This window comes from Tiliqua scincoides, chromosome 2 (genome assembly GCF_035046505.1).
Source record: "Tiliqua scincoides isolate rTilSci1 chromosome 2, rTilSci1.hap2, whole genome shotgun sequence".
NCBI lineage: Eukaryota > Metazoa > Chordata > Lepidosauria > Squamata > Scincidae > Tiliqua > Tiliqua scincoides.
Window position 1 is genome coordinate 106015569 of NC_089822.1, and position 26928 is coordinate 106042496.

The 26928-nt window shown below is 40.9% G+C and overlaps 1 protein-coding gene across 3 annotated transcripts in view; it reads right to left on the reverse strand.

The window, feature by feature from the left end:
- Positions 1–26928, reverse strand: part of STXBP5L (syntaxin binding protein 5L) — a 98946-nt gene that overhangs the window by 41370 nt on the left and 30648 nt on the right. For 2 of the 3 annotated variants that reach the window (XM_066615869.1, XM_066615868.1), the window contains exons 7-13: positions 24503–24586; positions 23101–23224; positions 21479–21554; positions 17737–17891; positions 16709–16781; positions 13649–13796; positions 6353–6420 (exon numbers count right to left, since the gene is read on the reverse strand). In XM_066615869.1, coding sequence (XP_066471966.1) covers positions 6353–6420; positions 13649–13796; positions 16709–16781; positions 17737–17891; positions 21479–21554; positions 23101–23224; positions 24503–24586 — 728 coding nt within the window. Of the gene's footprint in view, positions 1–6352; positions 6421–13648; positions 13797–16708; positions 16782–17736; positions 17892–21478; positions 21555–23091; positions 23225–24502; positions 24587–26928 lie in introns of all 3 variants that reach the window. The other variant, XM_066615870.1, reaches the window with a different exon arrangement.

The window sequence follows — 26928 nt, forward strand, 5'->3', positions numbered from 1 at the left end:
CGACTTATCTGAGGGTCATGGAACATTCCATGATTTGGGGCCGAAAACCTGCCCTTGATTTAACTGTGAGATCACCTTATAGACGGGTATCTACACTAATATTAAGTTTTTATATACCTGTTTTCAATAAAAAAAAGTTTACAAAGTGGTTTAAAGAAAAAAATCAAACTAAATGGATCCCTGTCCCCACAACCTTAAAAAAAATGCAGAATACCTCCAGCACATAGCCACTAGAAAAGACCTTGTGCTGGAGTGAAAAGAGACAGTTACTCTCCCCTGATAATTATAAGAGAAACACCACTTGGAAAAGTGACTATTGCCCAGTTAACAGAGGATGATATGGTAGAATGCAGAACCAGTGGAGGTAGAGGCTCAGCCAGGGTTCCTGAGATGGTCATCAAGGACTCATTGAAGAATATCAACTTCTATGCTGAGAGCTATGTTGCATGCTGGAGTAAAAACAGTCTTGTAGCATCCTAAAGGTTATTTATGTTACATATGCTTTCACGAACTAGATTCTATTTCATCCAATATATAGATTAGATGAAGGGGACTGTAGTCCACAAACACTTATGTTGAAACAAACTGATTCATCTGTCTCAAAGTTGCGAAAAGTAGTGGTGCAATGGTGAATCTTCAACTGCAGAAGCTCATCTTAACTCCCACCACCACTACTCCTGATGCAGATTATAAAACAAATACATTGACTTTAAATTTGCTCATTAGAGCATTTTCTTCTCCAGTCACTTATTCCTATTATGCAACATATTAAATATCTAGGTCGTTTCATCCCAAGCTGTTGAGGGGAGGAGTTTGCAATTGTTTAAAACAAATGTACAAAAACTGACAAATGGAATTAAAATATATCCCAGATAAAGACAAAAAAGTATAATAATACAGTAGAACCTCTTTAAGTTGACCACCCAAGGGACTGGAGGAATTGGTCAACATAGGGAGGTGGTCAACATACGGAAAAAAGACATTTAAATATTATCATGTTTAGCTCCCAGGACAACAAATGCAAGGCCAAGTTATTATTTAGATTGAATTTTTAAAAAGTTTTATTGCAAATATCAATGAGAATTGATCCTCTTGTGATGCTTACTAGTTATATAATCTATATCTATATCAAGAGACAGAGAATAAACAACCCACAATCAGTGTTTTAAAAAAAACCCTGAAAATTCATAAGCTTAAAAAAAATTGTAAGTTAAAAAAAATACTTGGTTTCATAGCAGACAGGCGATGCCAGCCCATAGCATGTAGCATGTTACATAGCCCCAACAGCTAAAAACAAACAAAAAACCCACTTTTTTACTTAGGCTGCCTGGCCTTCACTGGATCTCCTCAGATTCACTAATTGCCAGAAGGTGTTTGATATGGTCCCTCAGTAAAAGCTGTTAAGAAAACTCCACAGTCAGGGAATAAGAGGACAGGTCCTCTCATGGAATGGGAACTGGTTGAGGACCAGGAAACAGAGAGTGAGTGTCACTGGGCAATTGACAAAAAAAGTGGAGAGAGGTGGAAAGTGGAGTGCCTCAAGGATCTGTCCTGGGACTGGTGCTTTTCAACATCTTCATAAATGACCTGGAAACAGGGATAAGCAGGGAGGTGGACAAGTTTGTGGATGACACTAAACTTTTCTGAGTGGTGACGACCAGAAGGGATTGTGAAGTGCTCCAGAAGGATCTCTCCATACCGGGAGAATAGGCAGCAAAACAGTAGTTCTGTTTCAATATAAGTGTAAAGTAATGCAATGGTGATGGGAACCAAAGTGAAAGTATAGTGGCTTTACTATGCACAAGCAACCTCATATCCCTCACTACATGGTACATGTCCAGGTACAACCCACAGCTGGCGCAGGTCTGTCGGCTATGTGCAGTGTGCCTACCTATAAAAACCCTTTCGCACACACGCTAGCAGGCGTAAGGGAGGGATTCTCGTGTGGCCTCTTGCTTTTCCAAGATGGGACAAACCAGACAAAACACAGGCCCACAGTATTGTGTTCAGTGGGCAACTTACGGAGGGTAAATTAATACTCTGTGTAATGGTCGACGTGGTCAAGATACAACTTACAGAGATGGTCAATATAGAGAGGTTGGTCTTCCATAGTGTATATGCAGTGTCTGCCCATACTGTGAAAATTAGGTCAACTTAAGGAGGTGGTCATTATAGAGAGGTGGTCAACTTTGGAGGTTCTACTGTATGCTAACCTATGCGTGTTTAGCCAGAAGTCCCACTGTGTTCGGCAGGACTTAGTCCTATGTAAGTCCGCATATGATTGAAACCCTTGATGTAACATGAGCTACATGTTGTCTACATGTAACATGAGCTACATATTGTCCAAGGTAACTCTTGGAAAAGAAGATGGCCTAGACCATGGATATCAAATATAAGGCCTGCGGACCAGCCCGTTATAATTGGGCACTACCAGCTTTCTCATATCTTGAAAATATGAACAAGATTTTACACATTTTATCTTCCATCATTTGCAGCTAATGAGTTTCTACATGAGAACAATGTGCTTATTCTGGTCATCATCTGCTTAATGATGTCCCTTCCAGCCTTCAACAGGCACCACAAATACTAACTTTAGCCCTCTGTATGAAACAAGTTTGACATCTGAATATTAACATATGCCCCCAGAGAAATTTCTGATGCTTCTTCTCTGCTAAGGTCCCTTGCAAAATGTTTCAAAGGCAGCACCTGAGTGCTCCTGTGAATAACATCACTGCTCCTGGCTAATGGGAAACCCAGAACTGCTCCCTATCAGTCCTCCTCACCTACATGGTCTTGGTTGTCCTTTTCTAGTGGTGTGAGACTGTTCACATGAACATAAGTGTTTGTGTCTCCACTGCTCCCAATCAGGCTTAAACACTAATCTAGGGAAGTAAAAATAGTAATAAGGGGACATTTATTGTAACACTGGTCACAGTACAGGCATGCTCCCTTATCCATGGGGGTTCCGTTTCGGAACCCACCCATCCCAGATATCTGAAACTACGAATATGGGTGAACGCCTGTCCCCATGGACTGGGGGCTGCCAGAGCCCAGTAGAGACCAAGGAGATCCGTTCCTGGCCTCTGCCAGGTGCAGACTGAGATCCAGGGCTTCCCCAGGCCTCCCAATGCCTTATAAAGTATTTAAAAAATCACTTATAAGGCAGTCATCACATGTTTTGAGCTATACAGGTCAATTTGAGGCCAGCAGAGGCTCAGAAGCAGACATCCCCTTGCCTCCAGAGGGGGAACACACTGATCCCTGGATAACTAAATCCATGGATATAGGATTCGTGGATATGGGGGACCCCCTGCAGTAGAAAAATCTATTGTCTGGGCCTGGATGAGTAACCTCAGTGTGAAAATGGACTATTGTAAAGACAAGGCAAGATGGTATGGAGACACTGAATATTCAGATCATATGTCTTGTTCACAATGGACTAAGAAGTATAAGGGTCAGAGAGCTGAGCAGCTGTTCGAATGGTAGGAGATGCATAACCTGTGAAAGCTACTTCCATGGGAATTATGAAGGACTATTCCCAAAGTATAACCGTGAGGTATTTTTTTGTGCCTGCTTCATGAAACAGAGATCATGAGTTGGCATGGTGGGCCTCTCCCAGGCCCAGCAACCAGTTATCATGGCCATCTGAAGTGTGGAAAGGATTAGGATGATGGAAGTTGCTGAAGTAATAATGCCCCAAGTCTTCACATTGAAGAAAATATTTTCCTACCAATCAGCCTACTGACCTCCCCCGACACAGTGAAGTAAGAGGAAGACATAATCATAGTAAAAGATAGAATAAAACAAAATGTTGTCTGAAGTACTTTGAGTAGAGCACAGTCACATAAGAAAGTTATCTGAGAGTTGTTATCTGGTTAAAAGAAAACTGAGTCAAGAAGCTCTAGCAAGCTTCTGTCTTAAGCTGGAAGCATGACTACCACCAACAATCTTGGCCAGACCTTTACAATTTTTCAAAGGCAGAGGCAGATCCCATTATTGTGAACGCACAGAGACAACAAAAAGTAGTAACATTTATTTGCTGCCATCACTGACATAGAGTAAGTCCTAAGATAGGCTCTAGTTGGTTAGTTAGATTCATCACAGGTCTTTCTCCATCTCTCTAGTCAGCTGCTTTACTGCCACCAACTTCTCAGTGTATAGAACTGTTCCTTTCTCAATAAATGTCACATCTTTCTGTTGAGAAATGTGTCTCAGTCTCTCTCTACCAGACTGAGCAGAGACAGCAAGCCGCCTCCTCAGTCAGTCTTTGCTAGGGGTGAAGATCTGCTGTGTGTGATTATTTGATGCTTCTTTATCTCGTTTGCCAGAATTACAGGGGAAGCACAGGTTGGTGCTATGGAAGGCATCAGATATTTTGTTTGAGTTCATTCTTCCTCTTTGTTCTTCTGACTCAAAAAATGCAAAAACCTTCCTCCACTACCACCCTGAAAAATGCTCATCTATCCTTCCATTCACATCTTACAAGAAAACGATCAGAACCACTGCTGTGGGTATGCTGAAGAACCAGCAAATCTAATGGGCACTCTCTGCACTACCATTTTCCAAAAAGATGTCTTACCCCTTTGATAAGGGTATTGCCAGTAGGAATGAGTGCATATGTTTTTTTCTTCCTAGAACGGGACACAACTGATTTATCAGCTGGAGTTGATTGGTAGTACTCCTATCCACAGCCTCTACCAGATAATTCAATAGGAGACTGAAATCCAGGACTATTCACAAGCAGAGAACAAGTTCTTCCATGGTCAAAATGGGAAGTTCAAGTACTTTCATGACTTTAGAACTACCCAACATGAGGAACTCCATCTTGTCTGGACTGAGTTTCAATTATTCACCCTCATCCAGCCTGCTGCAAGGTTCACATGTGAAAGAGAACTAGAGTTGGGTGTCATCAACATGATGATAACCCACTACAAACTCTGCACAGACTCTCCCAGTAGCTTCACATAAAAATAAATGAGCATTTATTTATTGTTCAAAAGAAACAAAGTAGAGAGCAATAATGATGACACATATGTTCCTGCACCACCTTACAGAACCTTTCAGCACTGCAGGAGTAGAACCATCGCAAAGCTGTGTCCCACTCACACAAGTCAATCCAACCAAAAGCCACCAAGAAATCCCACCCTCTGCATACAAAGATAATTGACTGATACACTGACAGTCATAGTTCTGAACCCAATCTTGAAGTCAAACAAAAATGAAACGAGGTATAATCTAGATCAGTGGTTCCCCAAACTGTGGGACAGGACCCATTGGCAGGTCGAAACCTGATTTCTGGTGTGTCACGTAAGGGTGATGGAAAGTTCAGATAACTGATTCAAAAACCAGCTACTAATTACCCTGCAAAGAGCTCAGCTCCTGCAGTTTGCAAGATAGCCGCTAACTGCCTTGCAAGGAACTGAGCTGCTGCAGTTTGCAAGCAACTTTAAATATAGGGGGATAAATGTTAGAAGGACTGTTTTCTGGTTATTATTATTTGTAAATATATAAATATTGCTTCCTTCTAGATCCCCTTTTAAAAACGTTTTGTAAACCTAGATGGGTCTCAACAGAGTGTTGTTTTAAACAACGGGTCCAGGTGTTAAAAAGTTTAGGAACCATTGGTCTAGATGAGTCCAGGAAAATGTGGCGCTATAGCACTCTTGACCACCCTGGTCAAAAAAGGAAGACTGAAAACTGGCTTGTAATTCTACAAATCACAGGAATTGGGGAAAAGCGAGTCTCACTCCTTTCATGCTAGAACAACGTTCTTCTTCAAAGAAGCAGTTATTAAGCATGCTAACAATTTTGCAAAGCAGTAAAATCCTTCTAAGTGGTTGTGGGGAGGTACTCTTCTTTTTCCTTTTTTTTTTAGCCACCAACAGAGACAACAGCAACATTCCTCTCAGTGGTCAAATGGTAACCTCCAAAAACCTTTCACAGAATTTAGCCATCCTGAAATTGCCCCTCCCCCCAGTTTTGGACCTCCAATTTCTTCCTTTCCCAGTTTTGAACTACAAGTTCTCAGAACTTCCAGCTCTGTCTTAATTTTCTTTCATCTATACGCCAATCATTTTTCCTGCCGCCTTTTACTCATTAAGCTATGGGCAAGGCTGGGGTCTGGCAACTGGAAAAGCTAACAAGGCAGCTCTTTAACGTGTGAACTGTCTGAGATAAATCCCTCCCTCAGGACTCAGCTATAGTTTCAATAAGACAGTTGACCAGATCAGCTAAAGAATTCCCAAGGCTCTCTAGAAACCATTTGCATCAATTAAGCCTCCAGAATCAGACCATCTTAACAGGTCTATTGCTCCTGCAGAGACCAATATTCGGTAATAATAAATTTCCTTACCCTGTAATAATAATTTCAGGATATGAATGAGCTCCTAGGTTCCAAATTCCACCACTGATAGGCCACTCCTAAACGCAATCAGAAGAGTTACAGTTTAGAAATGTTACATTTTATTTCTATAAATGCAACATCTTATAGCTTCACATATTTTAATATAATCAGTGTACTTTCTGGAGAATCTGGAAGAAATATTGCATTAACATGTGTTTATGTCATCTATTTCAGTGGGAGTTCAGTGGCATTTTGCATAGGCATATGCAAGGCTGCTGGCTTTCAGCACTTCCATAGAAACCCAGAATTGATAATGTCAGCCTTTGTTTTTTTAATAAAGCAAATTTCAAGCCCCATTACTGCAGAGAGATGTTTGAAAATATCCTGAAAGTGACTGTTCCAGTAATAAGAAGGGAGAGTTTCTCTGTCTTGCATGATGTGAGATTTGTAGTGATCATCATATGCCTATACCTCTCTTCTTACAAAATTGTAGGTTTATAATTTTACACAACACTCTAGATTCCTGCATTCCACTGATCTTCAATATTTATCATGTGCACAGAAATTTCTTGAGTTGTAGAATAAAAATTTCTTTGATACAACAATGTAATAGACAATGTCTCTGGGAATCTCACTCTCTGCTATGTCTTTGTCTAGGGTGGCAAACCAATTCTTTCACTACTCTCTAGGCTAGTTAGAGTCTCTAGCATTTCTGATTTTAAAACACCAGAGCATGACAGTGAAGTGGGGCAGCAATGCAACTTTGCACAAATATGCCCCCCATGCCCTTTCCCTGTCATTCAGGCTCAACAGGGGAGAATGACGGAGAAAGGAAGTAAACAAAGAAAAACATGGGGAGAAGAAAAAGGGGATGGAGAGGGTGAGAGAGGAAGAGAAATTGCAGCTACATTCAGGCTGCAATCCTAACCACACTTTCCTGAGAGTAAGTCCCATTGAACAAAATAGGAATTACTTCTGAGTAGACCTGGTTAGGATCGTGCCCTCAGAGTCATAGCCAGGTTAGCTATTTAGGTGGGAGGCAACCCATCCCACTCAGCTCTTCTAATTCAGATCGTAATCTGAGCCATAGAAGGACTGATCTGGGTGGGAAATGAATCTAGTCTGGAATAGTAGTGTGTATGACAAGTGTACCAAATCTGTATTCTAAACCAATTACAGTATTTATGGAACTTGGCAACAACATTATAAAGCACTGAACTTGGGGATCTGCCCAAAATTAACATAGTTTATTAGGCTGGGTTGCTTGTCTCAATGACTGGCATCATTTCATTAGAGGCCTTATACCGTCCTGGCAAGACTTGCACTTGTAGAGAACACTGCAGCATTTCAGATAATTGGTTCTTGTTTTTTTTTCACCAAGAGCGCCAGACTTCTTCAGCATTCCCGTAAGGAATATTTCTGTTAGATATAGTCTGCTCAATAGTCTCCAATGCCTTTTCTGTGCACACAGTTTCAGAAACCTCTGACCATGACTGCAAGGATCCCTATCAATCAGAGTTCCGGACACGAATCTATCACCTTAGTTATTCTGGTGAACAAACTTTGCCTAGAATTGGACAAGAAAAATGTGATCTTGGTTCATCTGGACCTCTCAGCAGAATCTGCTATCATGATTATTAAATCCTCTGTGAAATTCCAAATCACCACTGCCTGGAAGGATGGGAATTGGGGGCACCACTTTCCTGTGGTTTTACTTGAGGGAACCATACCACTAGGCAGCACTGGTTGACAAGCTGCTGTTCTCCATGGTATATGTCTTAGGCAGGAACCACAAGGTTCCATCTTGTCTTTCATACTTTAAAAAAAAAACCTACATGAAATCTGAGTGAAAACATTTCAGGTGAGGTATCACCAAAATGTTTATATCACCCACTCTAGTTCAGTTTCTTCTGAACCAGGAGCAGCAGTAAGTTGAGTGAGTGATTGGATGCTGTTATACACCGTATGAGGGCAAATAAACAAAACCTTAATCCAGACAAGACAGATGTGTGGTTGATAGGTACATCCAAAATTGGGGGAACAATATTTTTTCCTGCGATGAATGGAACAATGAGACAAGAGTCTGGGGTTGTTTATCAACCCTACATTACTGCATGATGCTTGCAAGATGGGGTTCCTTTTCCCAACTTACACTGATGAATCAGTTACAGACCTTTCTCTCAGACAAGGATCTGGCCATAGTCATCCATATTTTGGTTAACTCCCATTTGGACCACTGCAGTGCACTTCAGAGACTTCCTTTGAGTTCTGTGGATGACTTTTTTATGGAGTGAGGCCCAAGGGGTATATAACACCAATTTAAACTCAACTGCACCGGGTACCTCTTCGCTTAAAGGTGACTTTAAAAAGTTGGTGCTTACTCTGAAGTCCTAAATCACTTGCTTCCTGCATTCCTGCTATATCTTGGGCAGCAGCTATATTCTATTGGTGAGCCAGGATTGAGTATTCTTCCCACACAATGCACACAGCTGTGCATAGGGTCTACTCCTTCAAGAGCAGGGGCAGAACACTTGACAAAGCTCCAGAAATTTCCAAGGTTGGCTCTCTGTATGTGCAGAACTCTACTACATGTGACTGCACAGAGACAGAAAGAAGAAAGTACAGTTTTATCTGGCATGGCACCTATGCCATGGAATATGCTTTAACATATAAAGTTGCCTTCCACCGAGTCGGATCATGAGTTCATCTAGCTTTTTACTGTCTATACTGACTTGGCTGTCCAGAGTCTTAGACCACAGTCTTTCCAAAATCTACCTGGGCATGTTGCAAATTGAATCTGGGACATTCTGCATACAAAACAGGTGCTCAAAGCTTCAGTCCCTCCTTCATCTTCAGAAAGACATTTCCAAAAGAGACTTGCCAATATCCATCCCAGTCAGACTTTTTTGTTCCATCAGACATTTCAGTTATGTTGATTACCACTCTGATGAATCAATACTTAACCCCTGCTGCTCTTTGTCTTTTAACTGGTTCTTTTTAATTTTACAAATAGTTTCAATTGCTATTTTAATGCTGTGTGTTTGTTTTACATTTGACCTATCACTTATTTCAGTTTTGTGTGCAAGCTGCTTCGGAGGCCTCATTATGGGACTGAGCGGCAGGATATAAATTTTTAAATAAATACAGGCGTGCACCCGTAACCACGGGAGATCTTGGGGTGGTGGTGGACAGGTCGATGAAAGTGTCGACCCAATGTGCGGTGGCAGTGAAGAAGGCCAATTCTATGCTTGGGATCATTAGGAAGGGTATTGAGAACAAAACGGTTAGTATTATAATGCCGTTGTACAAATCGATGGTAAGGCCACACCTGGAGTATTGTGTCCAGTTCTGGTCGCCGCATCTCAAAAAAGACATAGTGGAAATGGAAAAGGTGCAAAAGAGAGCGACTAAGATGATTACGGGGCTGGGGCACCTTCCTTATGAGGAAAGGCTACGGCGTTTGGGCCTCTTCAGCCTAGAAAAGAGACGCTTGAGGGGGGACATGATTGAGACGTACAAAATTATGCAGGGGATGGACAGAGTGGATAGGGAGATACTCTTTACACTCTCACATAATACCAGAACCAGGGGACATCCACTAAAATTGAGTGTTGGGCGGGTTAGGACAGACAAAAGAAAATATTTCTTTACTCAGCGCGTGGTCGGTCTGTGGAACTCCTTGCCACAGGATGTGGTGCTGGCGTCTAGCCTAGACGCCTTTAAAAGGGGATTGGATGAGTTTCTGGAGGAAAAATCCATTATGGGGTACAAGCCATGATGTGTATGCGCAACCTCCTGATTTTAGGAATGGGTTAAGTCAGAATGCCAGATGTAGGGGAGAGCACCAGGATGAGGTCTCTTGTTATCTGGTGTGCTCCCTGGGGCATTTGGTGGGCCGCTGTGAGATACAGGAAGCTGGACTAGATGGGCCTATGGCCTGATCCAGTGGGGCTGTTCTTATGTTCTTATGTTCTTATGAGTTTCATTCTGGAACCCTCCACGGTTAAGTGAAACTGTGGATATGGATGAACACCTACCCTCTGGAGAGGAATCACCCTCCAGAGCTCTGTTCGTCTTGTCTTTGGAGAAGTCCAGCCCAGCAGAGGCCAGACACATCCATTTACGGCCTCTGTCAGGCTCAAACTGAGAATTAGAGTGAAAAACATGTGACTTCTGGTTTTGATTTTTTAAATAAAAAAGGAAGTGATGTTTTTAATGCCTTATAAGGCATTGGGAGGCCTGGGGAAGCCCTGGGGGCTTCCTTGGGCATCCTAATGCCTTACAAGGCATTAAAAACATCTGGTTTCTCAGTGAAACTGGAAGTCACGTGTTTTTCACTCTAAGGCTTAGTCTACAGCTGGCAGACGCTACAGACGGACATGAGCAACCTTACCTGGGCTCAAACAACCTTCCGGAGGAGACTCTACAGAGGTGAGGGGAGCAGAGCTCCACTTGCCTCTGAGAGGGCGAGCGGGAAGGCATGGACCCAATCCGCAGATAAGTGAATCTGTGGTTACAGGATCTGCAGATATGGAGACACCCCATAAACTGCATTTCATGAGCAACTAAAAGCATTATATTTTTAAACACTTTTGTTGATAGCTGAGAAGCCTGTGCTGTCTGAAGTCCTGTTTTATGATAGGTTGGCTGCCAATTTTTCCATATTGCTATTATTTATTGCACAATGCTTTAAATGGATTTTATGATGATTTATAGTATTGTGATTTAGGATCTCCTTTTTTACTGAACTACTTCAGAAGTATAAATAAATAAATAAATAAAGTATAAATAAACATATAAACAGATATAAATAAATAATTGAGAGCTTATTCCACTCTTATTAAAGGCAAAGAAAAATAACTTTCTACCAGATGCCACATACTTAACTGTGTTGGAGACAGCACTGTAAAACACATCTTCTGAACTGGCACAGCACATGGAACACCCTTGTAATAATGACAACATGACCTTCTTCAGTGGATGAGTCTTGGAGATAATGTGTTCAGATACTGCCACTGGCGCCACTGTACTTTTTCTTCGATCCATTACTCTATATCGTTGGTTGGTAGTGCTAAGCTTAAAAGGAATAATTGACCTAACATAGGAAACTGTTGTCAACTGGTCTTGTTTCCCACAGAAACAGTGGTCAGATGGTGTGGCTCATGATCAAGCAGCACTACTTTGCAATTAAATGTTCTGAGTTGCTTGCAGGTCTTCAGCAACTCCGAGACACAATGCACTGAGCCTTCAACTATCAAGCTTTCCTTTTGAAAACATTTAAATAATTATGTTGTCATTCCAGAGGCAACACTGTCTGGGGCTGTGATGTCACTTCCAGGTTTAGAGGAGGACGGCAGTGGCTTCACAATGTGGTTGCCATTCCCTGTTCCTTCTCCAACAGCTTCTTAGCCAACTTTTGGCTTCTACCAAGCCAATGCAGGCCCCAAGCACAATGCTGTTGGCCGGGAAGCTGCTGCTCAGAGGTGCCCCCCTTCGAGTGGCAACTGCGGCATGTGCTCTACTTGCCATTCCCTAGATACACCTCTGGGTCAAACAGTTTCTATCTACCATAATTTACTGATTTCAAATGCAAATTCAGTCTTGTCTTATATAACCTTCTATTGGAGATCTTGTTGGCATCCTTCAGTCTCGGAAGACTATGGTGTCACGCTCTGAATGGTGGTTCTGGAACAGAGTGTCCTCTACAGTGCGCGAAGCCTGGGTAAAGTAGGTATGGAGGATAGGCTGTTACCCATGCAACAAATCCCCCCCTCCACATCACTGAAATGGTCCAATGGAAAGGCAGAGGCCAATACAGTTGGTTCCAGCGGTGTCGCAGGAGTTGCCAGAACGTGACTGTGTTCAGCCATGAACTGCCTCAGGGACTCCAGCTCCTGATTTTGCCTCGAGGTTGACTCCTGAAGCATTTTCCATAACTGGATGTAGCCACAAGGCAGTGGAGGTTTGGGATCAGAGTTTTCCTTCTCTCAGATGAGCTGCCTTCCCAGGCTGACGAGTCCCATCTACCCGGTGGCTGTTTAGTCGCCTCTTACAACAAGTACAGCCAAACTGATATTAGAGATATTAGAGATATGTTTTTAATTTCATGTATTATTTACTGTGACTACTGTGTCCAGTCACAGTCCAGTCCAGTAACAAATACAGTGCCAGCATGTGGTGGAACAACCATAGGTGGAACCACCCATGTTACCATAGTTAGACATGGGTGAAAACAATTTTATTTTTAAGCAGATTTTGGTTTTTTCCAAAATTAAAAGCACAGAAAGCAGTGTTAAGTTTTTATTCCAAGAACACATTTTTATAAATTATAATCACTTTAAGTATACTAGGTGGGTGATATAGGTGGTATAGTGTCAGCAGATGCAGCCACATAGAGGTGTTAGAGAATATGTAGAGGTGTTACAAAATGGCTTGCTTGCTTGCTTGCTTGATTTATTTATTTATTTATTTATTTGGGAGGATAGATTTTGCAAAATTCAGGATTTTGTCTTTTTTTTTTTTTTACAAAATGAAAGGTGCAGAAAGCGGTGTTATATGTTTTTGTTTCGTTATCATCTAAAAATCCCACCTCTAACCATAGGACATATGGAGCCCTCCCCTCCCCCCCAGTAAAAGGCTATTAAAGGGAATAGAGGGTCTCCCATATTCCTACCCAGTTTGCTCCTCTGCTCAGTCAGTAGAGATGAATAATAATTGAATGCCCTTTGGGAAGATAAAGCAGGGTAGAAATTTAGCAAATAATAAAAATAATAATAATCGTAACACTTATTTGTATAGTGCTTTTTTTTTTTTTTTTTTTTTGGCCTGATCCAGAAGGGCTCTTCTTATGTTCTTATGGGTGTGCAAAGGGTTTTACTTATATTAATGTAAACCTTACTCACCTTACAAAGTTGCTGTATTACTATCTCTGTATTTCAGCTGAGGTTGAGAATGAGCAGCTTTCTTAAGTTCACCAACTGAGTATCTGACCAGGGCAAGATTTGAACCACAAAAGTTCTGATTCACAGTTTAGTCTCAAATTTAAATTTCACAGCTATCATCCGGACACAGACACTGATCACCAATGGTACAAACAGGATGAACACTGTACCTGGGTAGAATGCTGTCTCTTTTATCAGCTTGTTTACACACTCAAATTACTAATTAAACGCAATAAAACAATTACATAATTGTACATCTAATAAAACGTACATTTTATTTCTAATTATTTAAGAAATAAAACTACAATAGATAAATAGCAAACAACCTTAATTAGCCCTGCTTCAAAGTTTCTCTTCTTTTTACCTTATTGCTGTATCCTTGTTTCTTATGTTTTGCGCCTATAGAATATAGCACAGGAATCAAATCTGGAGGACAGTCTGCAAAATATTCTATGCAGGTAACTGGTGATTCATGGATGTCCATGGGATAAGGATTTTCAAAAATTGGAAAACTAATTGAGAAAGATATTTTGTAGGATTGTATTAGTGTTCTACTAAGAACTGTGTTTTGTAATACATGAAAAAATTATACTAAAATACAATACGTTTACTAAGTCATGTTGTATTCTTCAAAGTATATTTTTAATAGCAGGTGTAGAATTAATAAGAAACAAGTAACAACATAGAAATTAGGATCACAATGCATTCATACAAATATCTATTTCTATAAATAAATTATCTATAAAATAGACAATGATTTTATAGATAATCAGTGTGGGGCCAGTGAATATAAACTCTGTGGCTAACCCTGCTTCTTTCGTTTTGTAATGTTCGAAATTGTCTTTAGGGCAGCTTAGATGGAGATGGGGGGGTTGCATTTGCATAAGTTGCATTTTACATTACAATTTGCATTTGTAAGTTGGAAAGGAACATGAATACAGTTCAATTATACTGTTGCTATTGCACCTGTACAAAAACATCAGAACAGATAGACTACGGAAATGTGAAAGCGCAATGCAACTGTCCTTAAGTTGAGACATCTGTAAGTTTGATGTCCTTAGGTCAAGGACAACCTGCTTCAGCAGCTACATTGGCTGCTCATACGCTTCCAGTCCCAATTCGTGCTTATTCTAACCTTTACAGTCCTCATGACCTGGATCCAGGTTACCTGAAAGACCACCTCCTTCCATACATTCCAGCCCACCCTCTCAGGTCAGCTGAAAGGGCTCTTCTACAGGTGCTGCCTTTGTCCTAAGTGAGAGGGGTGGCAGCTCAAGGGCCAAGCCTTTTCTGTAGTGGCACCACAACTATGGAATACTCTCCCAGAAGAACTGAGAACAATTCCCTCTCTCATGGCTTTTTGGCGAAGGCTGAAAACATACCTGTTTCATCAGGCATTTGGTTGCTGAGTGGATTTTTGCCCTCTGTTTCTCTGATATACTGTGGTGACTCGACTACCTCCCCTTCAATGGTTCCCCATTGGCTCAATAAGTTCTTTTCTCTTTTTCCCTTAAAATTTTTTTTGGTCTGCTTTTGATATTGTTTTTCACTATTTCTATGTTAAAATGTTATGTTATGTTAAAATTAATGTTTTAATGCTTTTTTTGGTTTTTTACTCATTGTGTTACTTTGTTATATAGCTTTGTAAGCCACATTGGACATTTGCTTTGGCATGGGAAGCCAGGGTGTAAATTTCTTAAATAAATAAATAAATAATAATAACCTGTGCTTAAGCAGGGAACTGAGGGCCCAATCCTATTCAAATTTCCAGCAGCAATGCAGCCACAATGCAGCCCCAAGGAGGCCTCTGTGACTGCCCTTCCACCACAGGATGCAGCACATCCTCATTGGCATGGCTGCATCAGTACTGAAAAGCTGGATAGGATCGGGCCCTTAGTGTATTATGATTGTTGGTTGCTTCAAACATTACAAAGAAGGAATGCAGGAGAAAAGTATCAATGTAACTAAAGAAGTCCCTTCAGGGGGAAAGGTGGGATAGAAATATAGTAAGTAAGTAAATAGTTCATGTCTGTTTTCTTATAAATTGCTTGAGTATGCTAGAGCCATTTCAAAATGCCTGAAAACTCTTCACTAAAATCGTTTGCAGTGGTAGCTGGTGAACTGATAAATCTACTCCTTTGTGCAGAGAAGCATTTTCTTCATGTGCTGGGTGAAAGGCAGCTTTCTATCTAGAACCAACATACTGGATTAATCTATCCAGATGCTCTCAGTTGTCTTCTCATTGGTTCTCACATAAAAAAGCCAGCTTAATTAATTAGCTTACAGTGCAATTCTATATATACTTGGAAGTAAGTCTCACTGTGTACACTGTGTGTATATCCAGGTAAGCGTCTACAGGATTGCAGCCGATCCTATAAATGCTTACCTGGAACTGAGGCCCATTGAACTCAATGGGACTTACTCCTGAGCAGGTATGTAGACAATTGCTCCTACTAATCTTGTTTGGAAAATATAGTCAGTCATACATTTACCCTACAGTTCTTACAATACAGCTAGTCCTATTTACAGGAGCAAGAAATTATCTTCAAAAAAGATGGGACCAAAAGTTCATTCTTTGTCTTGGATATATCAAAATTTAAAAAAAAATTATTTTTCACATTTAAGAGTTTTAATATCCATCCAGACACAAACTGTGGATGAATCATATTTGCCATTTCCCTACTATAGAAACTGTTGATTTTAGGAGATTACCTCCCCACTGCTGATTTCTTTAGATTTTCCATTATCTATATAACAAATTATAACAGAAATGGAAGAATTTCTGATTAACTCAGAACTCAGATTAGATCATAATAAAGTTTTATACAAGACTAATGGTGCAAAACTAATTTCTGACTTTAGGTCAATCGGAACACTACTTCCATAGGACACTGACAACTGTAAGGCAGCTTTGCTTCTACTAAATCAAGTTGACTGAAAGCAGATAAGCCAACAAAATAAGAGACAGGTCCTTATTCTTAGTCACTTCTTTGTAAGTCTTTCGGAAGTGAGACTATAAAGTATTAGAGTGAGAAAGAATTTCCCCCCTTGGGTTTGCAAATTTTAATTAATTTGTCTATTGATTGAGAATCTAAAACTTGAATCAAAATAAAATCCCCTTCATACCCACATCCTATATTATCTAGCAGAACTGAGAACAAAAAATGGAAAGAAGAAAAAAAAAACTTTAGAAGGACATGTTAAAAACTCCACCAGCAATGGAAGCTGGCAGCCTTGTGTATTTAACTCTGGATCTTACATAATGTGCATTGGATTTGTTTAACCTGAATAAGTATTGGCCTTGGTTGTTTAGTGAAATACTGTTTACTGAATATTCCATATTCCAAAACTAGATGAAAAAGATAAAATAAAGTAGGCCTTCCTTCTATGATAAGTGGTAGAATTAAATATATTTTATACTTACTGGCTTTGAGTGAGGTCAACAACAATGAGATCTTTTTCTAGTAGTACAACTACTGCATAGGGATCTTGAAATTCTAAAAACCAAGAGTTGGGGGGAAAAATTGTGAAGTAAAACATTCAATTCAATTTGAATGCAATTATATTCCGGAGCCACATTCTATATAAAATATTTTTAGATGGACTTCTAAGTAGTTTTCCAAACTGGAAGACCAGATAGCTCATCAAAGATGATACTGATTAAGCTCGTACAATGATATGGATAGACTGCAGTAACAAGAAGTATTGACAGGGAGTTTATGGATTGCTGCTACAGATTAAGGGTCAAACAAAATGACTTTAAATACATTTTTCAACTTCTGTTTCTGTGTAATAGCAATGGCAGAGTGGTGGTCCCAGAATGGGACTACAGAGCACAGGAAAAGAGGTTTAACTCTTTCCCCCAGACCACAGAACTGATGAAAATTAATATGCACACCAGAAGCTCCTTTGAGATACAAATGGCACCATCTCTTCTGTGGAAAGTAGCATCGACAACAGAAGGACTTTTATTGAGATTATGACACAAAGTGAAATGGTTTCCCCTCCCCACCTGCCACTATTTCATAGAATCATAAAGATACAAGCATTGTTCCCTTTAAATTGTGTGGATGCACAGCTCAAAGCCCTGAGAAGCCAAGCTCCACAAAGCTCGTTGTTCCTGGAAGTCTGGCAATGATGTATTATGTTAACACTATGTGTCCAGAGATGCTGCAAGTTTATCACACAGTTGCTGAAGGGGTTCATACAGTGGTGTGGACCCCTTAGAGGGAATATTGACTACAGGTAACTGAGAAAACTCCCTGCCAAAGCAGGCAGTCTACAATTACAACATCCCTGAGAGATCGCTATTCACACTCTGTTCAAAGACCTCCATAGATGGTCTACTATCATCAACCACCAATCTTAACAGCCAACCAACTTTGGTCTCTCTGGTCTACTGCAAGTATAAATGAACTATTTGCTCTCAAATAAGTTATGGCATACACTTACCATTTGGGTACGGTGTTTCACAAAGTGTCAAAAAATCCACAACTGGATGATCCATTTCAAGTACTGTAATTGCTTTTCCATGCATGATTGTCAGACTTGGCCTTCGCCAAGGTTTGTCATAAGAGAGTCCGCCAGAAAAAATTATAAAAGGCTCACTGTATAGGAGCAAAAATGAGAGATGAGTGCTCATTTTAACATTTCTGCATTTCACATTTCATACTGGCTTTCAGACCACAGAGATTTACAAGTTGGGAAAAAAGATAATTTCTGTTTGTATCTGTGTGTAAATATTGTGCTTAAAACTAATAGATGTACAGGCGTAAGCTGCTTAACAACCTTTAGCTTAATGACGGACCACATGTCAAAGCACAACAAAGAGGCTCTTAGTGAGGCAGTCAGGTCTCCCATAACTTGCAGCCTCAACAGGCAGTACAATCCTAACTTGCACTGGAATAGGCAGGCCGGCAGACCTGCACTGTATCCAGTGAAAGTTTGGGGCTAGCTGAGGCGTGGCCCGAAGCAAGGGAAAACTTTTCCCCTTACCCCAGGGAGAGCCGCAGCAGCCCCAATGGGTCTACTTGGATCTGAGCAGAACAGAGCAGCCAGGAGCTGCTCCATCCGCCTGGGAATGGGGGCTAGGATCCTAAATACCTGCCGGATCCTGTTCCCGCCTCCCACTCCCTGCCCATCCCCAGACCCGCACACCACACACCCTCTCCCCGCCCTGAAATACCTCTTCTCCGCCTTCCCCACGCTCCCCTCAGACCTCCATAACGGCCAAGCTTGGCTCATGCGGACTCACCTGCTGCCATTACCATGAAGGCTGGATCTGGACTCTGCAGGCCTGCACACCTCCATGAACTGGTGCAGCTTACTACAAGGGAGGCACAAACATGCTTGACGGCATGTTTGTGACCCTCCCAGGCCTGTGCAGAGGGTGAGGATTGCTCCCAAAGAGGCTCTTAATGCAAAGAAGAGGCAGTGTCTCCAGTAGCCTGTGCAGTCAGCTAGTGTCTGATAGGGAGTCCCAGTTTACACAACAAAGGATTGGGTTGAATATTCATTTAACAACCTAATCGCATAACAACAGGGATAGGAGAACATATGCCAGTCGTATACACACCTATATATTGACATTCAGGTTTTTGAACTAAGAACACATATTTCAGTACTGAGGAATGAATATAGGAACCTGCTTATTTTGAACCAGACCTCTGGTGTAATCTAACCCAGGAATGCCCACTTGCACTAGCGGCAAATCTAACCCAGGAATGCCCACTTGCACTAGCGGCAAATCTGCAAGGTCTCAGGCACAGATTCTGGCCTAGCTCTGAAGCATGGAAATCCTTTTAAGTGAAGGTGCTAGGAACTGAACCAGATATATTCTTCACATTTAAATGATTTATGTCCCTTGTCATGTCGTGAGAATGGATGATGGCCGGATCCCAAAGGATCTCCTCTATGGAGAACTCGTGCAAGGAAAGCGCCCTACAGGTAGACCACAGCTGCGATACAAGGACATCTGCAAGAGGGATCTGAAGGCCTTAGGAGTGGACCTCAACAAGTGGGAAACCCTGGCCTCTGAGCGGCCCGCTTGGAGGCAGGCTGTGCAATATGGCCTTTCCCAGTTTGAAGAGACACTTGGCCAACAGTCTGAGGCTAAGAGGCAAAGAAGGAAGGCCCATAGCCAAGGAGACAGGCCAGGGGCAGACTGCACTTGCTCCCAGTGTGGAAGGGATTGTCACTCCCGAATCGGCCTTTTCAGCCACACTAGACGCTGTTCCAGAACCACCTTTCAGAGCGCGATACCATAGTCTTTCGAGACTGAAGGTTGCCAACTAACTAACTAACTAACTAACTAACTAACTAACTAACTAACTAACTAACTAACTAACTAACTAACTAACTAACTAACTAACTAACTAAATGATTTATGTCAAAAGAGAATATTTCTTTACCCAGAATGTAATTAATCTATGGAACTCCTTGCCATAGTATGTGGTGATTGTATCTGGCCTGGTTGGCTTTAAAAGGGGATTGGACACATTTGTGGAGGAGGAGTGCATCACAGGCCACAAGCCATGCTGGGTATATGCAACCTCCTAGTTTTAGAAGTAGACTACTCTGACATGCCAGATGCAAGGTTAGTTGCATCAATAGGGTACAAGTATCTTGTTGTCTTGTATGCTCCCAGAGGCTTCCAGTGGGCCACTGGGAGACAATCTGTATCTCACAGTGGTTCACCTGAAGCCTCAAGGAGCACACAAGACAACAAGATACCTGTATCCTGTTGCCACTAACCTTACATCTGGAAGCTGGACTAGATGGGCCTTTGGCCTGAGAAAGCAGTGAGAAGATTGAGGTCTGAAAACTCTGGTCAATGATTTGTCTTGTAACTGTGCTCTTTATTTTAAGGTTTACCACATGCAGCAATGTAAGACCTGTACTTTATTTTATAAAAATTCATAGAACAAAAAACAAACCTTTGTCGCACTATAATTTTTCCCCCTGTGGACCTATTATTGATATGCTAGTGAAGTTCAGCAGGCTCAGAATCTGAACATGCTTTATATGCTGCTATTATACAAGCTCCTCAAAGAAAGGCAAGCATTGCAAGTGCCCAAATTCTTCTCCAAGAAGAATTTCCAGCTTACCCCTCCCAACTCCCAATTGTACCTATTAGGCAACAGTGGTATAGCAGCACTACAGCCATGGAAAGAGATCACTTCTCCCTAACATTCCCTCTCTCCTTACTTTGATGTATTCATAATAAGAACCAGGATGAAAGCTCAGGAGGTCCTTAGGAAAAAAAACTATATTTTTTTCCAAAGTGTCTTTGTCACTTATGGTCGGTGAGCAAAAGAGGAGAGGCTTGTGATTTCTTTCCTTTCCTCTTACCATCCCCTGGGGGCTGGGGATAAGAATAAGCCCTCAGTTTGGCTGTACTTGTCGTAAGAGGCGACTAAACAGCCACCGGGTAGATGGGACTCGTCAGCCTGGGAAGGCAGCTCATCTGAGAGAAGGAAAACTCTGATCCCAAACCTCCACTGCCTTGTGGCTACATCCAGTTATGGAAAATGCTTCAGGAGTCAACCTCGAGGCAAAATCAGGAGCTGGAGTCCCTGAGGCAGTTCATGGCTGAACACAGTCACGTTCTGGCAACTCCTGCGACGTCGCTGGAACCAACAGTATTGGCCTCTGCCTTTCCATTGGACCATTTCAGCGACGTGGAGAGGGGGGATTTGCTGCATGGGTAACAGCCTATCCTCCATACCTACTTTACCCAGGCTTCGCGCACTGGAGAGGACACTCTGTTCCAGAACCACCATTCAGAGCGTGACACCATAGTCTTCCGAGACTGAAGGATGCCAACATCTTACCATAGCTGGAGCAACCACCAGGTACATTTTGGTGAAGGGGGGAAGGAATTCGGGGGATTGGAGAAGATGGATGGAAGGAAGGTATTGGTGACTTGGTGATCACCAAGATATTAGTGATGGCAAACATTTGACCATTTTGGAAAATAAGTAGAGCTATACCAACTTTTATGGCTTATTTTCCAAACCAATCAGATGTGAGCATTGTGGAATTTGCCCATTTCTGCCTGTTAAAGAATAATCATTTGACATATTAAAAATAGCAAACTTTCAAAATCAGGAGAGACAGAAACCAGAAAAATTGCAACTGTACAGATTTCAACTGAAGTAAGCCCTTTTTCAATTTGATAGAGAACATGACCTACCTGTTTTTACAGGTCTTGTATTCTACTTTAAGAATTGGTTTACAAGATTCAACTTTTTTCCCATCTCGAATCTTGCCTGTAAAAAGATACTTTAATAGTTAATGCACACATGGCAAAAGATTTATTTTACAGCCCATTGCATTAGCAATAGTCAAAACTGTTGAACTGGCCACAAGACAACAACTTGCCATGTCATGATAAATGATTGCTGTAGTAGCTCTAAGAATTTGGAGAACTGGTTATTTGTAGATTCCAACTATTCAGTGAACCAAATGTTATCAAATATATACACCATTCAGAAATTTAGGTGAGCAGGGTTCATGGTAGTGCTCTACTCACTATGTGGTTGGAGGAGATAAACATTTCTCCTTGCAATTCCAGCCACCTCACACGACACTATTAAGTAGCAACCGAGTGATAAGTAGTTGTCTGTTTCCTACATAGTGAAGCACACAAAGACATGCTGCAATATCCTGAGGCACAGTATACTAACACCAGATAATTTCAACTGTATCTATTAACACAGATCTCTTAATAGATTTCTTCAAACTCCCAAATGATTTATGCAAAACAAGTTGTTTGAGAAAAGGATTACTTTTGAGAAGGCATGCTCTTCCTTCAAAACAGCAGAATTTACAGCTTAAGATAAACATGTAATCTACACACACACACACACACACACACACACCCTCAAATATATCGGATATATATCAGATACAGATGAACTTGAAACAGCTTTTAGTCTACATCTGCTACTACTCACAGAAGTAAGAAAATATCACAAATGGAATTGCTAAGTCTCAAGAGCAGCAGTTTTCAACCAGTGAACCACAGCACATTGGTGTGCCATGGGAGTTTGAGGGAAGGTCATTTATTAGCAGGGCTCTTGGGGGATGTGAGCCCCCCTACCAGCAACATGGTGTGCCTTGTCAATTGTCAAAAAACTGATGGTGTGCCTTGACAATTTTAGTGCCTTCTCAGTGCACCATGAGATGAAAAAGTCTGCAACCACAAAATCGGCTGAAAATTGCTGCTCAGCGAGCAAGCTGAGTAACACTCTGAAACCTCAAGAAAAAGTTATTAAGCCCCACTACTAATTTTCACTGAGCTCCAAGCTCTGTCATAGGCGCTGCTTTCTATCCCCTCAACCCTTCATGAACTAATTAGCCACAGCACAACATTAGATAGAAAAAAACTTGTGCCCAGATATTTCTAATGATCAGTGTAATCTCAGCATGTGAGGTTTCCCAACCCCAATCAGGTTTATCCTGATTTATTTGGTTGAATACTAGTGTGAGTAGCTTGGATTTGTTACATGAACTGTTGATGCAATCAATTCACTTTGGGAATTTTTTTTAAAGAAAATAATCTATTCAAGTGTTAGTTACCTTCCTACTACATTTCTCACAACAACAACCCACACTACAGAAAGCAGCTTAAGAGCCAGGGAAATGGTGCAAAAAAGGCCTCCACCACCAAAAGTTCCATTACATTTCTACAGTTATCAAGCTATTAATGCTGGATGAGGGTTAATGTAAGCTGGTAAGAAGATGTTGCTCCTCCAGGAGTGTATGTCTTTCCAAGCAGTTTAACTTGCATTGGCAATACCTTACAAGTCTTACCATGTGGAATGATTATCTGGAATGGCCTGCTGGGACTTTTTAGATTCCATAGTGTTAAACTGCCATCAGAATGGCTGCACATAAACTGCTTCCCCTCATTATGCCATCCGATAGAGTGAATAGCCTAAAAGAAACAGCAGCAATAACAATCAGTGCAGTTTATATTGACTGATTTCAATTACATAAAACTATAAAATTATGCATAGTTTAGAGACAAGTGGGACATTCTTTACACTTAAACTGTTCATCACCTAAACCCTAGTGAGTACGTGTTTAATATGCAAATAAATTCAGAATAAATAGGATAGTTGGCTATTCATGAGCTAAATGTTAATTGTCCCTTATTTGGCTAATCTGGATTGGCTCTATATTAATATAAATATGACTAGAATATTAAGAGGACCACTATTTACATTACGTTATTTAAATTACATCTGTATCCCACAGGAAGAGGAGACATCTTTAATTTCTCTCATTTTGTTTTGTTTTTAAAATATTTACAAGCACTATTTTAAAAAGAAAATTAAAACAATGAGAGGAAATAAAACAAAGAAAGCCTCCACATTCTCACTCCATAGGAATGAAAATCAGGGCAAATCAGAGCAATTCAGAGAAGTTATTCAAGGTGCAAATCAGAATCTATTCAACAGTAATACAGGGAAGCAATAAAACCAGCTAACAATACAAAAAGGTGGTTTTGATTTAAAGGCACAGGTGCTCTAAAACACCTTAACAGTACTTAGTCTGTCCACAAAGAAACTGCAATCACATTTCATTACAAAAAGAACCCACCAGAAATCAAGTTGGAAAAAATATGGAAGGAAAAGTCAGAAAGATGAAAGTCAGCAATTTAGAAACAACATTATGTGGATGCTTAACAAAAGTGGGTGTTGAAAGGACAGAAAATTCAGCTTAAAGAGCTAGTGTGGAAGCACTCTTTACGTACACAAAAAGACTGCTTAAATACTGTTCCAGTACCAGGTTGCTGGAGAAAAGCTCTGCACTGGACCCAGTTTGGTAGACCATACCCACCCCCTGATGGGACACTGAGTACTACCATAGCCATTGGTACTGAGGGTTTGAGAGCCAGCCCATCCAGGAGGGGGACTTCTGATGGGCATGGCCCTCAGTCAAACTTGGCCAACCCCTGACAGTATGCACCATTAAAGTCCAATCCTATGCATATTTACCTAGATGGAGGTCACGCTGCTCAGCATGGTTTAGAGCAGCAGCCTTAGTATATAAATGAGGTTAAGATTAAAGGCTAAAAGGTCCATATATAGAATTTAAGCCTTAAAAATCTTTAGATGTATACATTTTTAAAAACTGGCCCTTTTCCAATAGGAGAAATACTATTTTCCAAGACATCCATCCTTTTTAAAGAAAGAAAAAGAAAGCTTACCTCATCGTAGTATAGTCTTAAATCTGCTCTTTTTGATCTCAAGTCCCAGAATACTACAGTTCCATTTTCATAACCTATCAACAGCTAAGGGGAGGGGGGGAACCCAAACATATATTATTAGATTCTTAAACACTTATTTTGAACATTTCTCTAACAAACTGGGTTATATTTCTAAATTATAAATTTTTAGGCTGCAATCCTATACATACTTTCCTGGAAGTAAGCCTCATTGAACAGAAAGGGATTTACTTTTATGTAATGATGCATAGGAATGCACTGCAAGTCACTTTTCATAAATGAGTATAGCTTATATATTTTAAAAGAAAATCAGTCAGTCAAGGCATTTGGAAATTGATGTGTTATTTACAAAGAAGAATTCATCAGCCAAAAAACGCTCATTTTCTTTGTTGCAACATTTATTTTCCTAATTATTGAAAAAGGTCAAATAAATTAACTGGAGACACCTATTAGAAATAGTTATTGTGGTTGTAATTCCATTCCACTAAAATCAACAGGCCCTTTAGCACCTGAAGCAGTGGCAAAAGTTCTGCACCTTCTTGAGGAGGGGGGGACATGCACACATCAGCACATACATGCTCACACCCATTCCCTTTGCTTCTACCTTCTCCCCACCATGTCTGCCTTTGGTTCCACATTGCCCAGCCCCATTGATTCTCTTCTTGATCCTCTCTTTTATTCAAACAGGCTGAGAAAGGAGAGCCTGGGGAGAGAACAAAAGAGAAAGCCTTCTGGGTTCACCCACCCAGTTTCTTTAGAAGCAATGAACAAAGAAGAATTGATAGAGCTGAGAATGAGGTAGGGTGCCATCACCACAATAGCTCCCACTCATCTTACTTTTCTTTCCACAAAGGAAGGGAAGTGATTAGGGTGTTCCCTCTTCCTCCTCCAGCATCACGACCATGATGATCCCTTTTCTAACTGTTGCCCTTCCCTTGTGAAAGTGGAAAAGGATTGCAATGACATGATCATTAAAATGAGCAGACATGGCAGCGGCTAAGGCTTCTTCTGGGGCAAGGGGGAAACCTCCAGCAGCCAAACCTCTCCAGCAGGATGCAGTGGAGGGCGTGCATGCACAACTGTATCACAGCAAGAGGCTTTAGGTGGGATTGGGCTGTTATTCACAGTCACAGGGAGAAAGGCAGTATTATTGTTACTGCTACATATCAGCAAAATTACATACAGTAATTTGTAACTGAATTTGTAAATCACAAAGTACAAGACAGAAAAATCATGCAGATTCATTAGCATGTTTTTGACAAAAATTGTTCCAGTAAATTACAAACCAGTGATATATTTTCACAGAATATCTGGTTATACCACTTCGATTACTTCAACCCTCATACAATCTAAATTAGTAAGATGTTCCTCTTCTGACACAGATCATATGGTTTTAGCAATTCTAAAAGGGCAGTTTGCTAGATTTTGGTTTTTCCAAAAAATAATCTCAGCACCTACTAAAAAACAATATTGAAAACTGATTGAGTCTTTTAAAAAGCCCAGCAAAATGAATAATGGGACAAGACTTTATGTATACTTCTGTTAAAGTATGAATTGTATTTGCAATTTCAAACCAATGTTTGTACTGGAATATTGGTTAAGCAGCAAGTTTATCCAGCACAAGCAAATGAATGGATCAAAAATATAATCTATTAATAGACAAATTATCAACTTCTGGTAAAAGGGTTTATTGATCAAATATCATATAAAATCCATGATCATTTGCTGCATTTGCTCGATGTAACTCAAAAAAGGACCATAAATAAAAAGAAGCTTTCCTCAGAGAAAATGAGGGCAGGTTGTATAGTATATTATGCTATAGATCAGGGGTGCTCAAACTTTCAACTTTAGGGATGCTGGACCTTTAACAAGTGTATAGAAGAGAGAATTTCAGCAGGTGCAACTTGTCATCCCACAGATGACAAGCTGCACCTGCTGAAATTCTCTCTTTTATACACTTGTTAAAGGTCCAGCATCCCTAAAGTTGAAAGTTTGAGCACCCCTGCTATAGATCAAGAATTCTCCAACTGTCCATCACCGTGATCCATCATGTCCTCCACAATGGGTTGCCATGCTACCGGCCAGAACAACTTACCAGGAGCCCCTGGAGGCTTCTTCTGGGTTGCACCAGAACAACAATGCACTCTGTTGGTCTCCACGGGCCTCAGAATGGCCCGCAGAAGCATCTGAAAGCACCTTCTAGTCAAACCGGATGTTGCCTCCAAAAATCTAGAAGTCACTTCTGGATGCTTCTGCCGGCCATTCTGAAGCCTGTGGTGACTAACAGAGTGGGTCACTGACCTGGCACAACCTGGAAGAGGCCTCTGGAGGCTCCCAGTAATTTATTCTGGCCAGGAGCGTCACTGGGCCAGCACAACCATTCTGAAATTGCTTCAATTTGAAGCCAA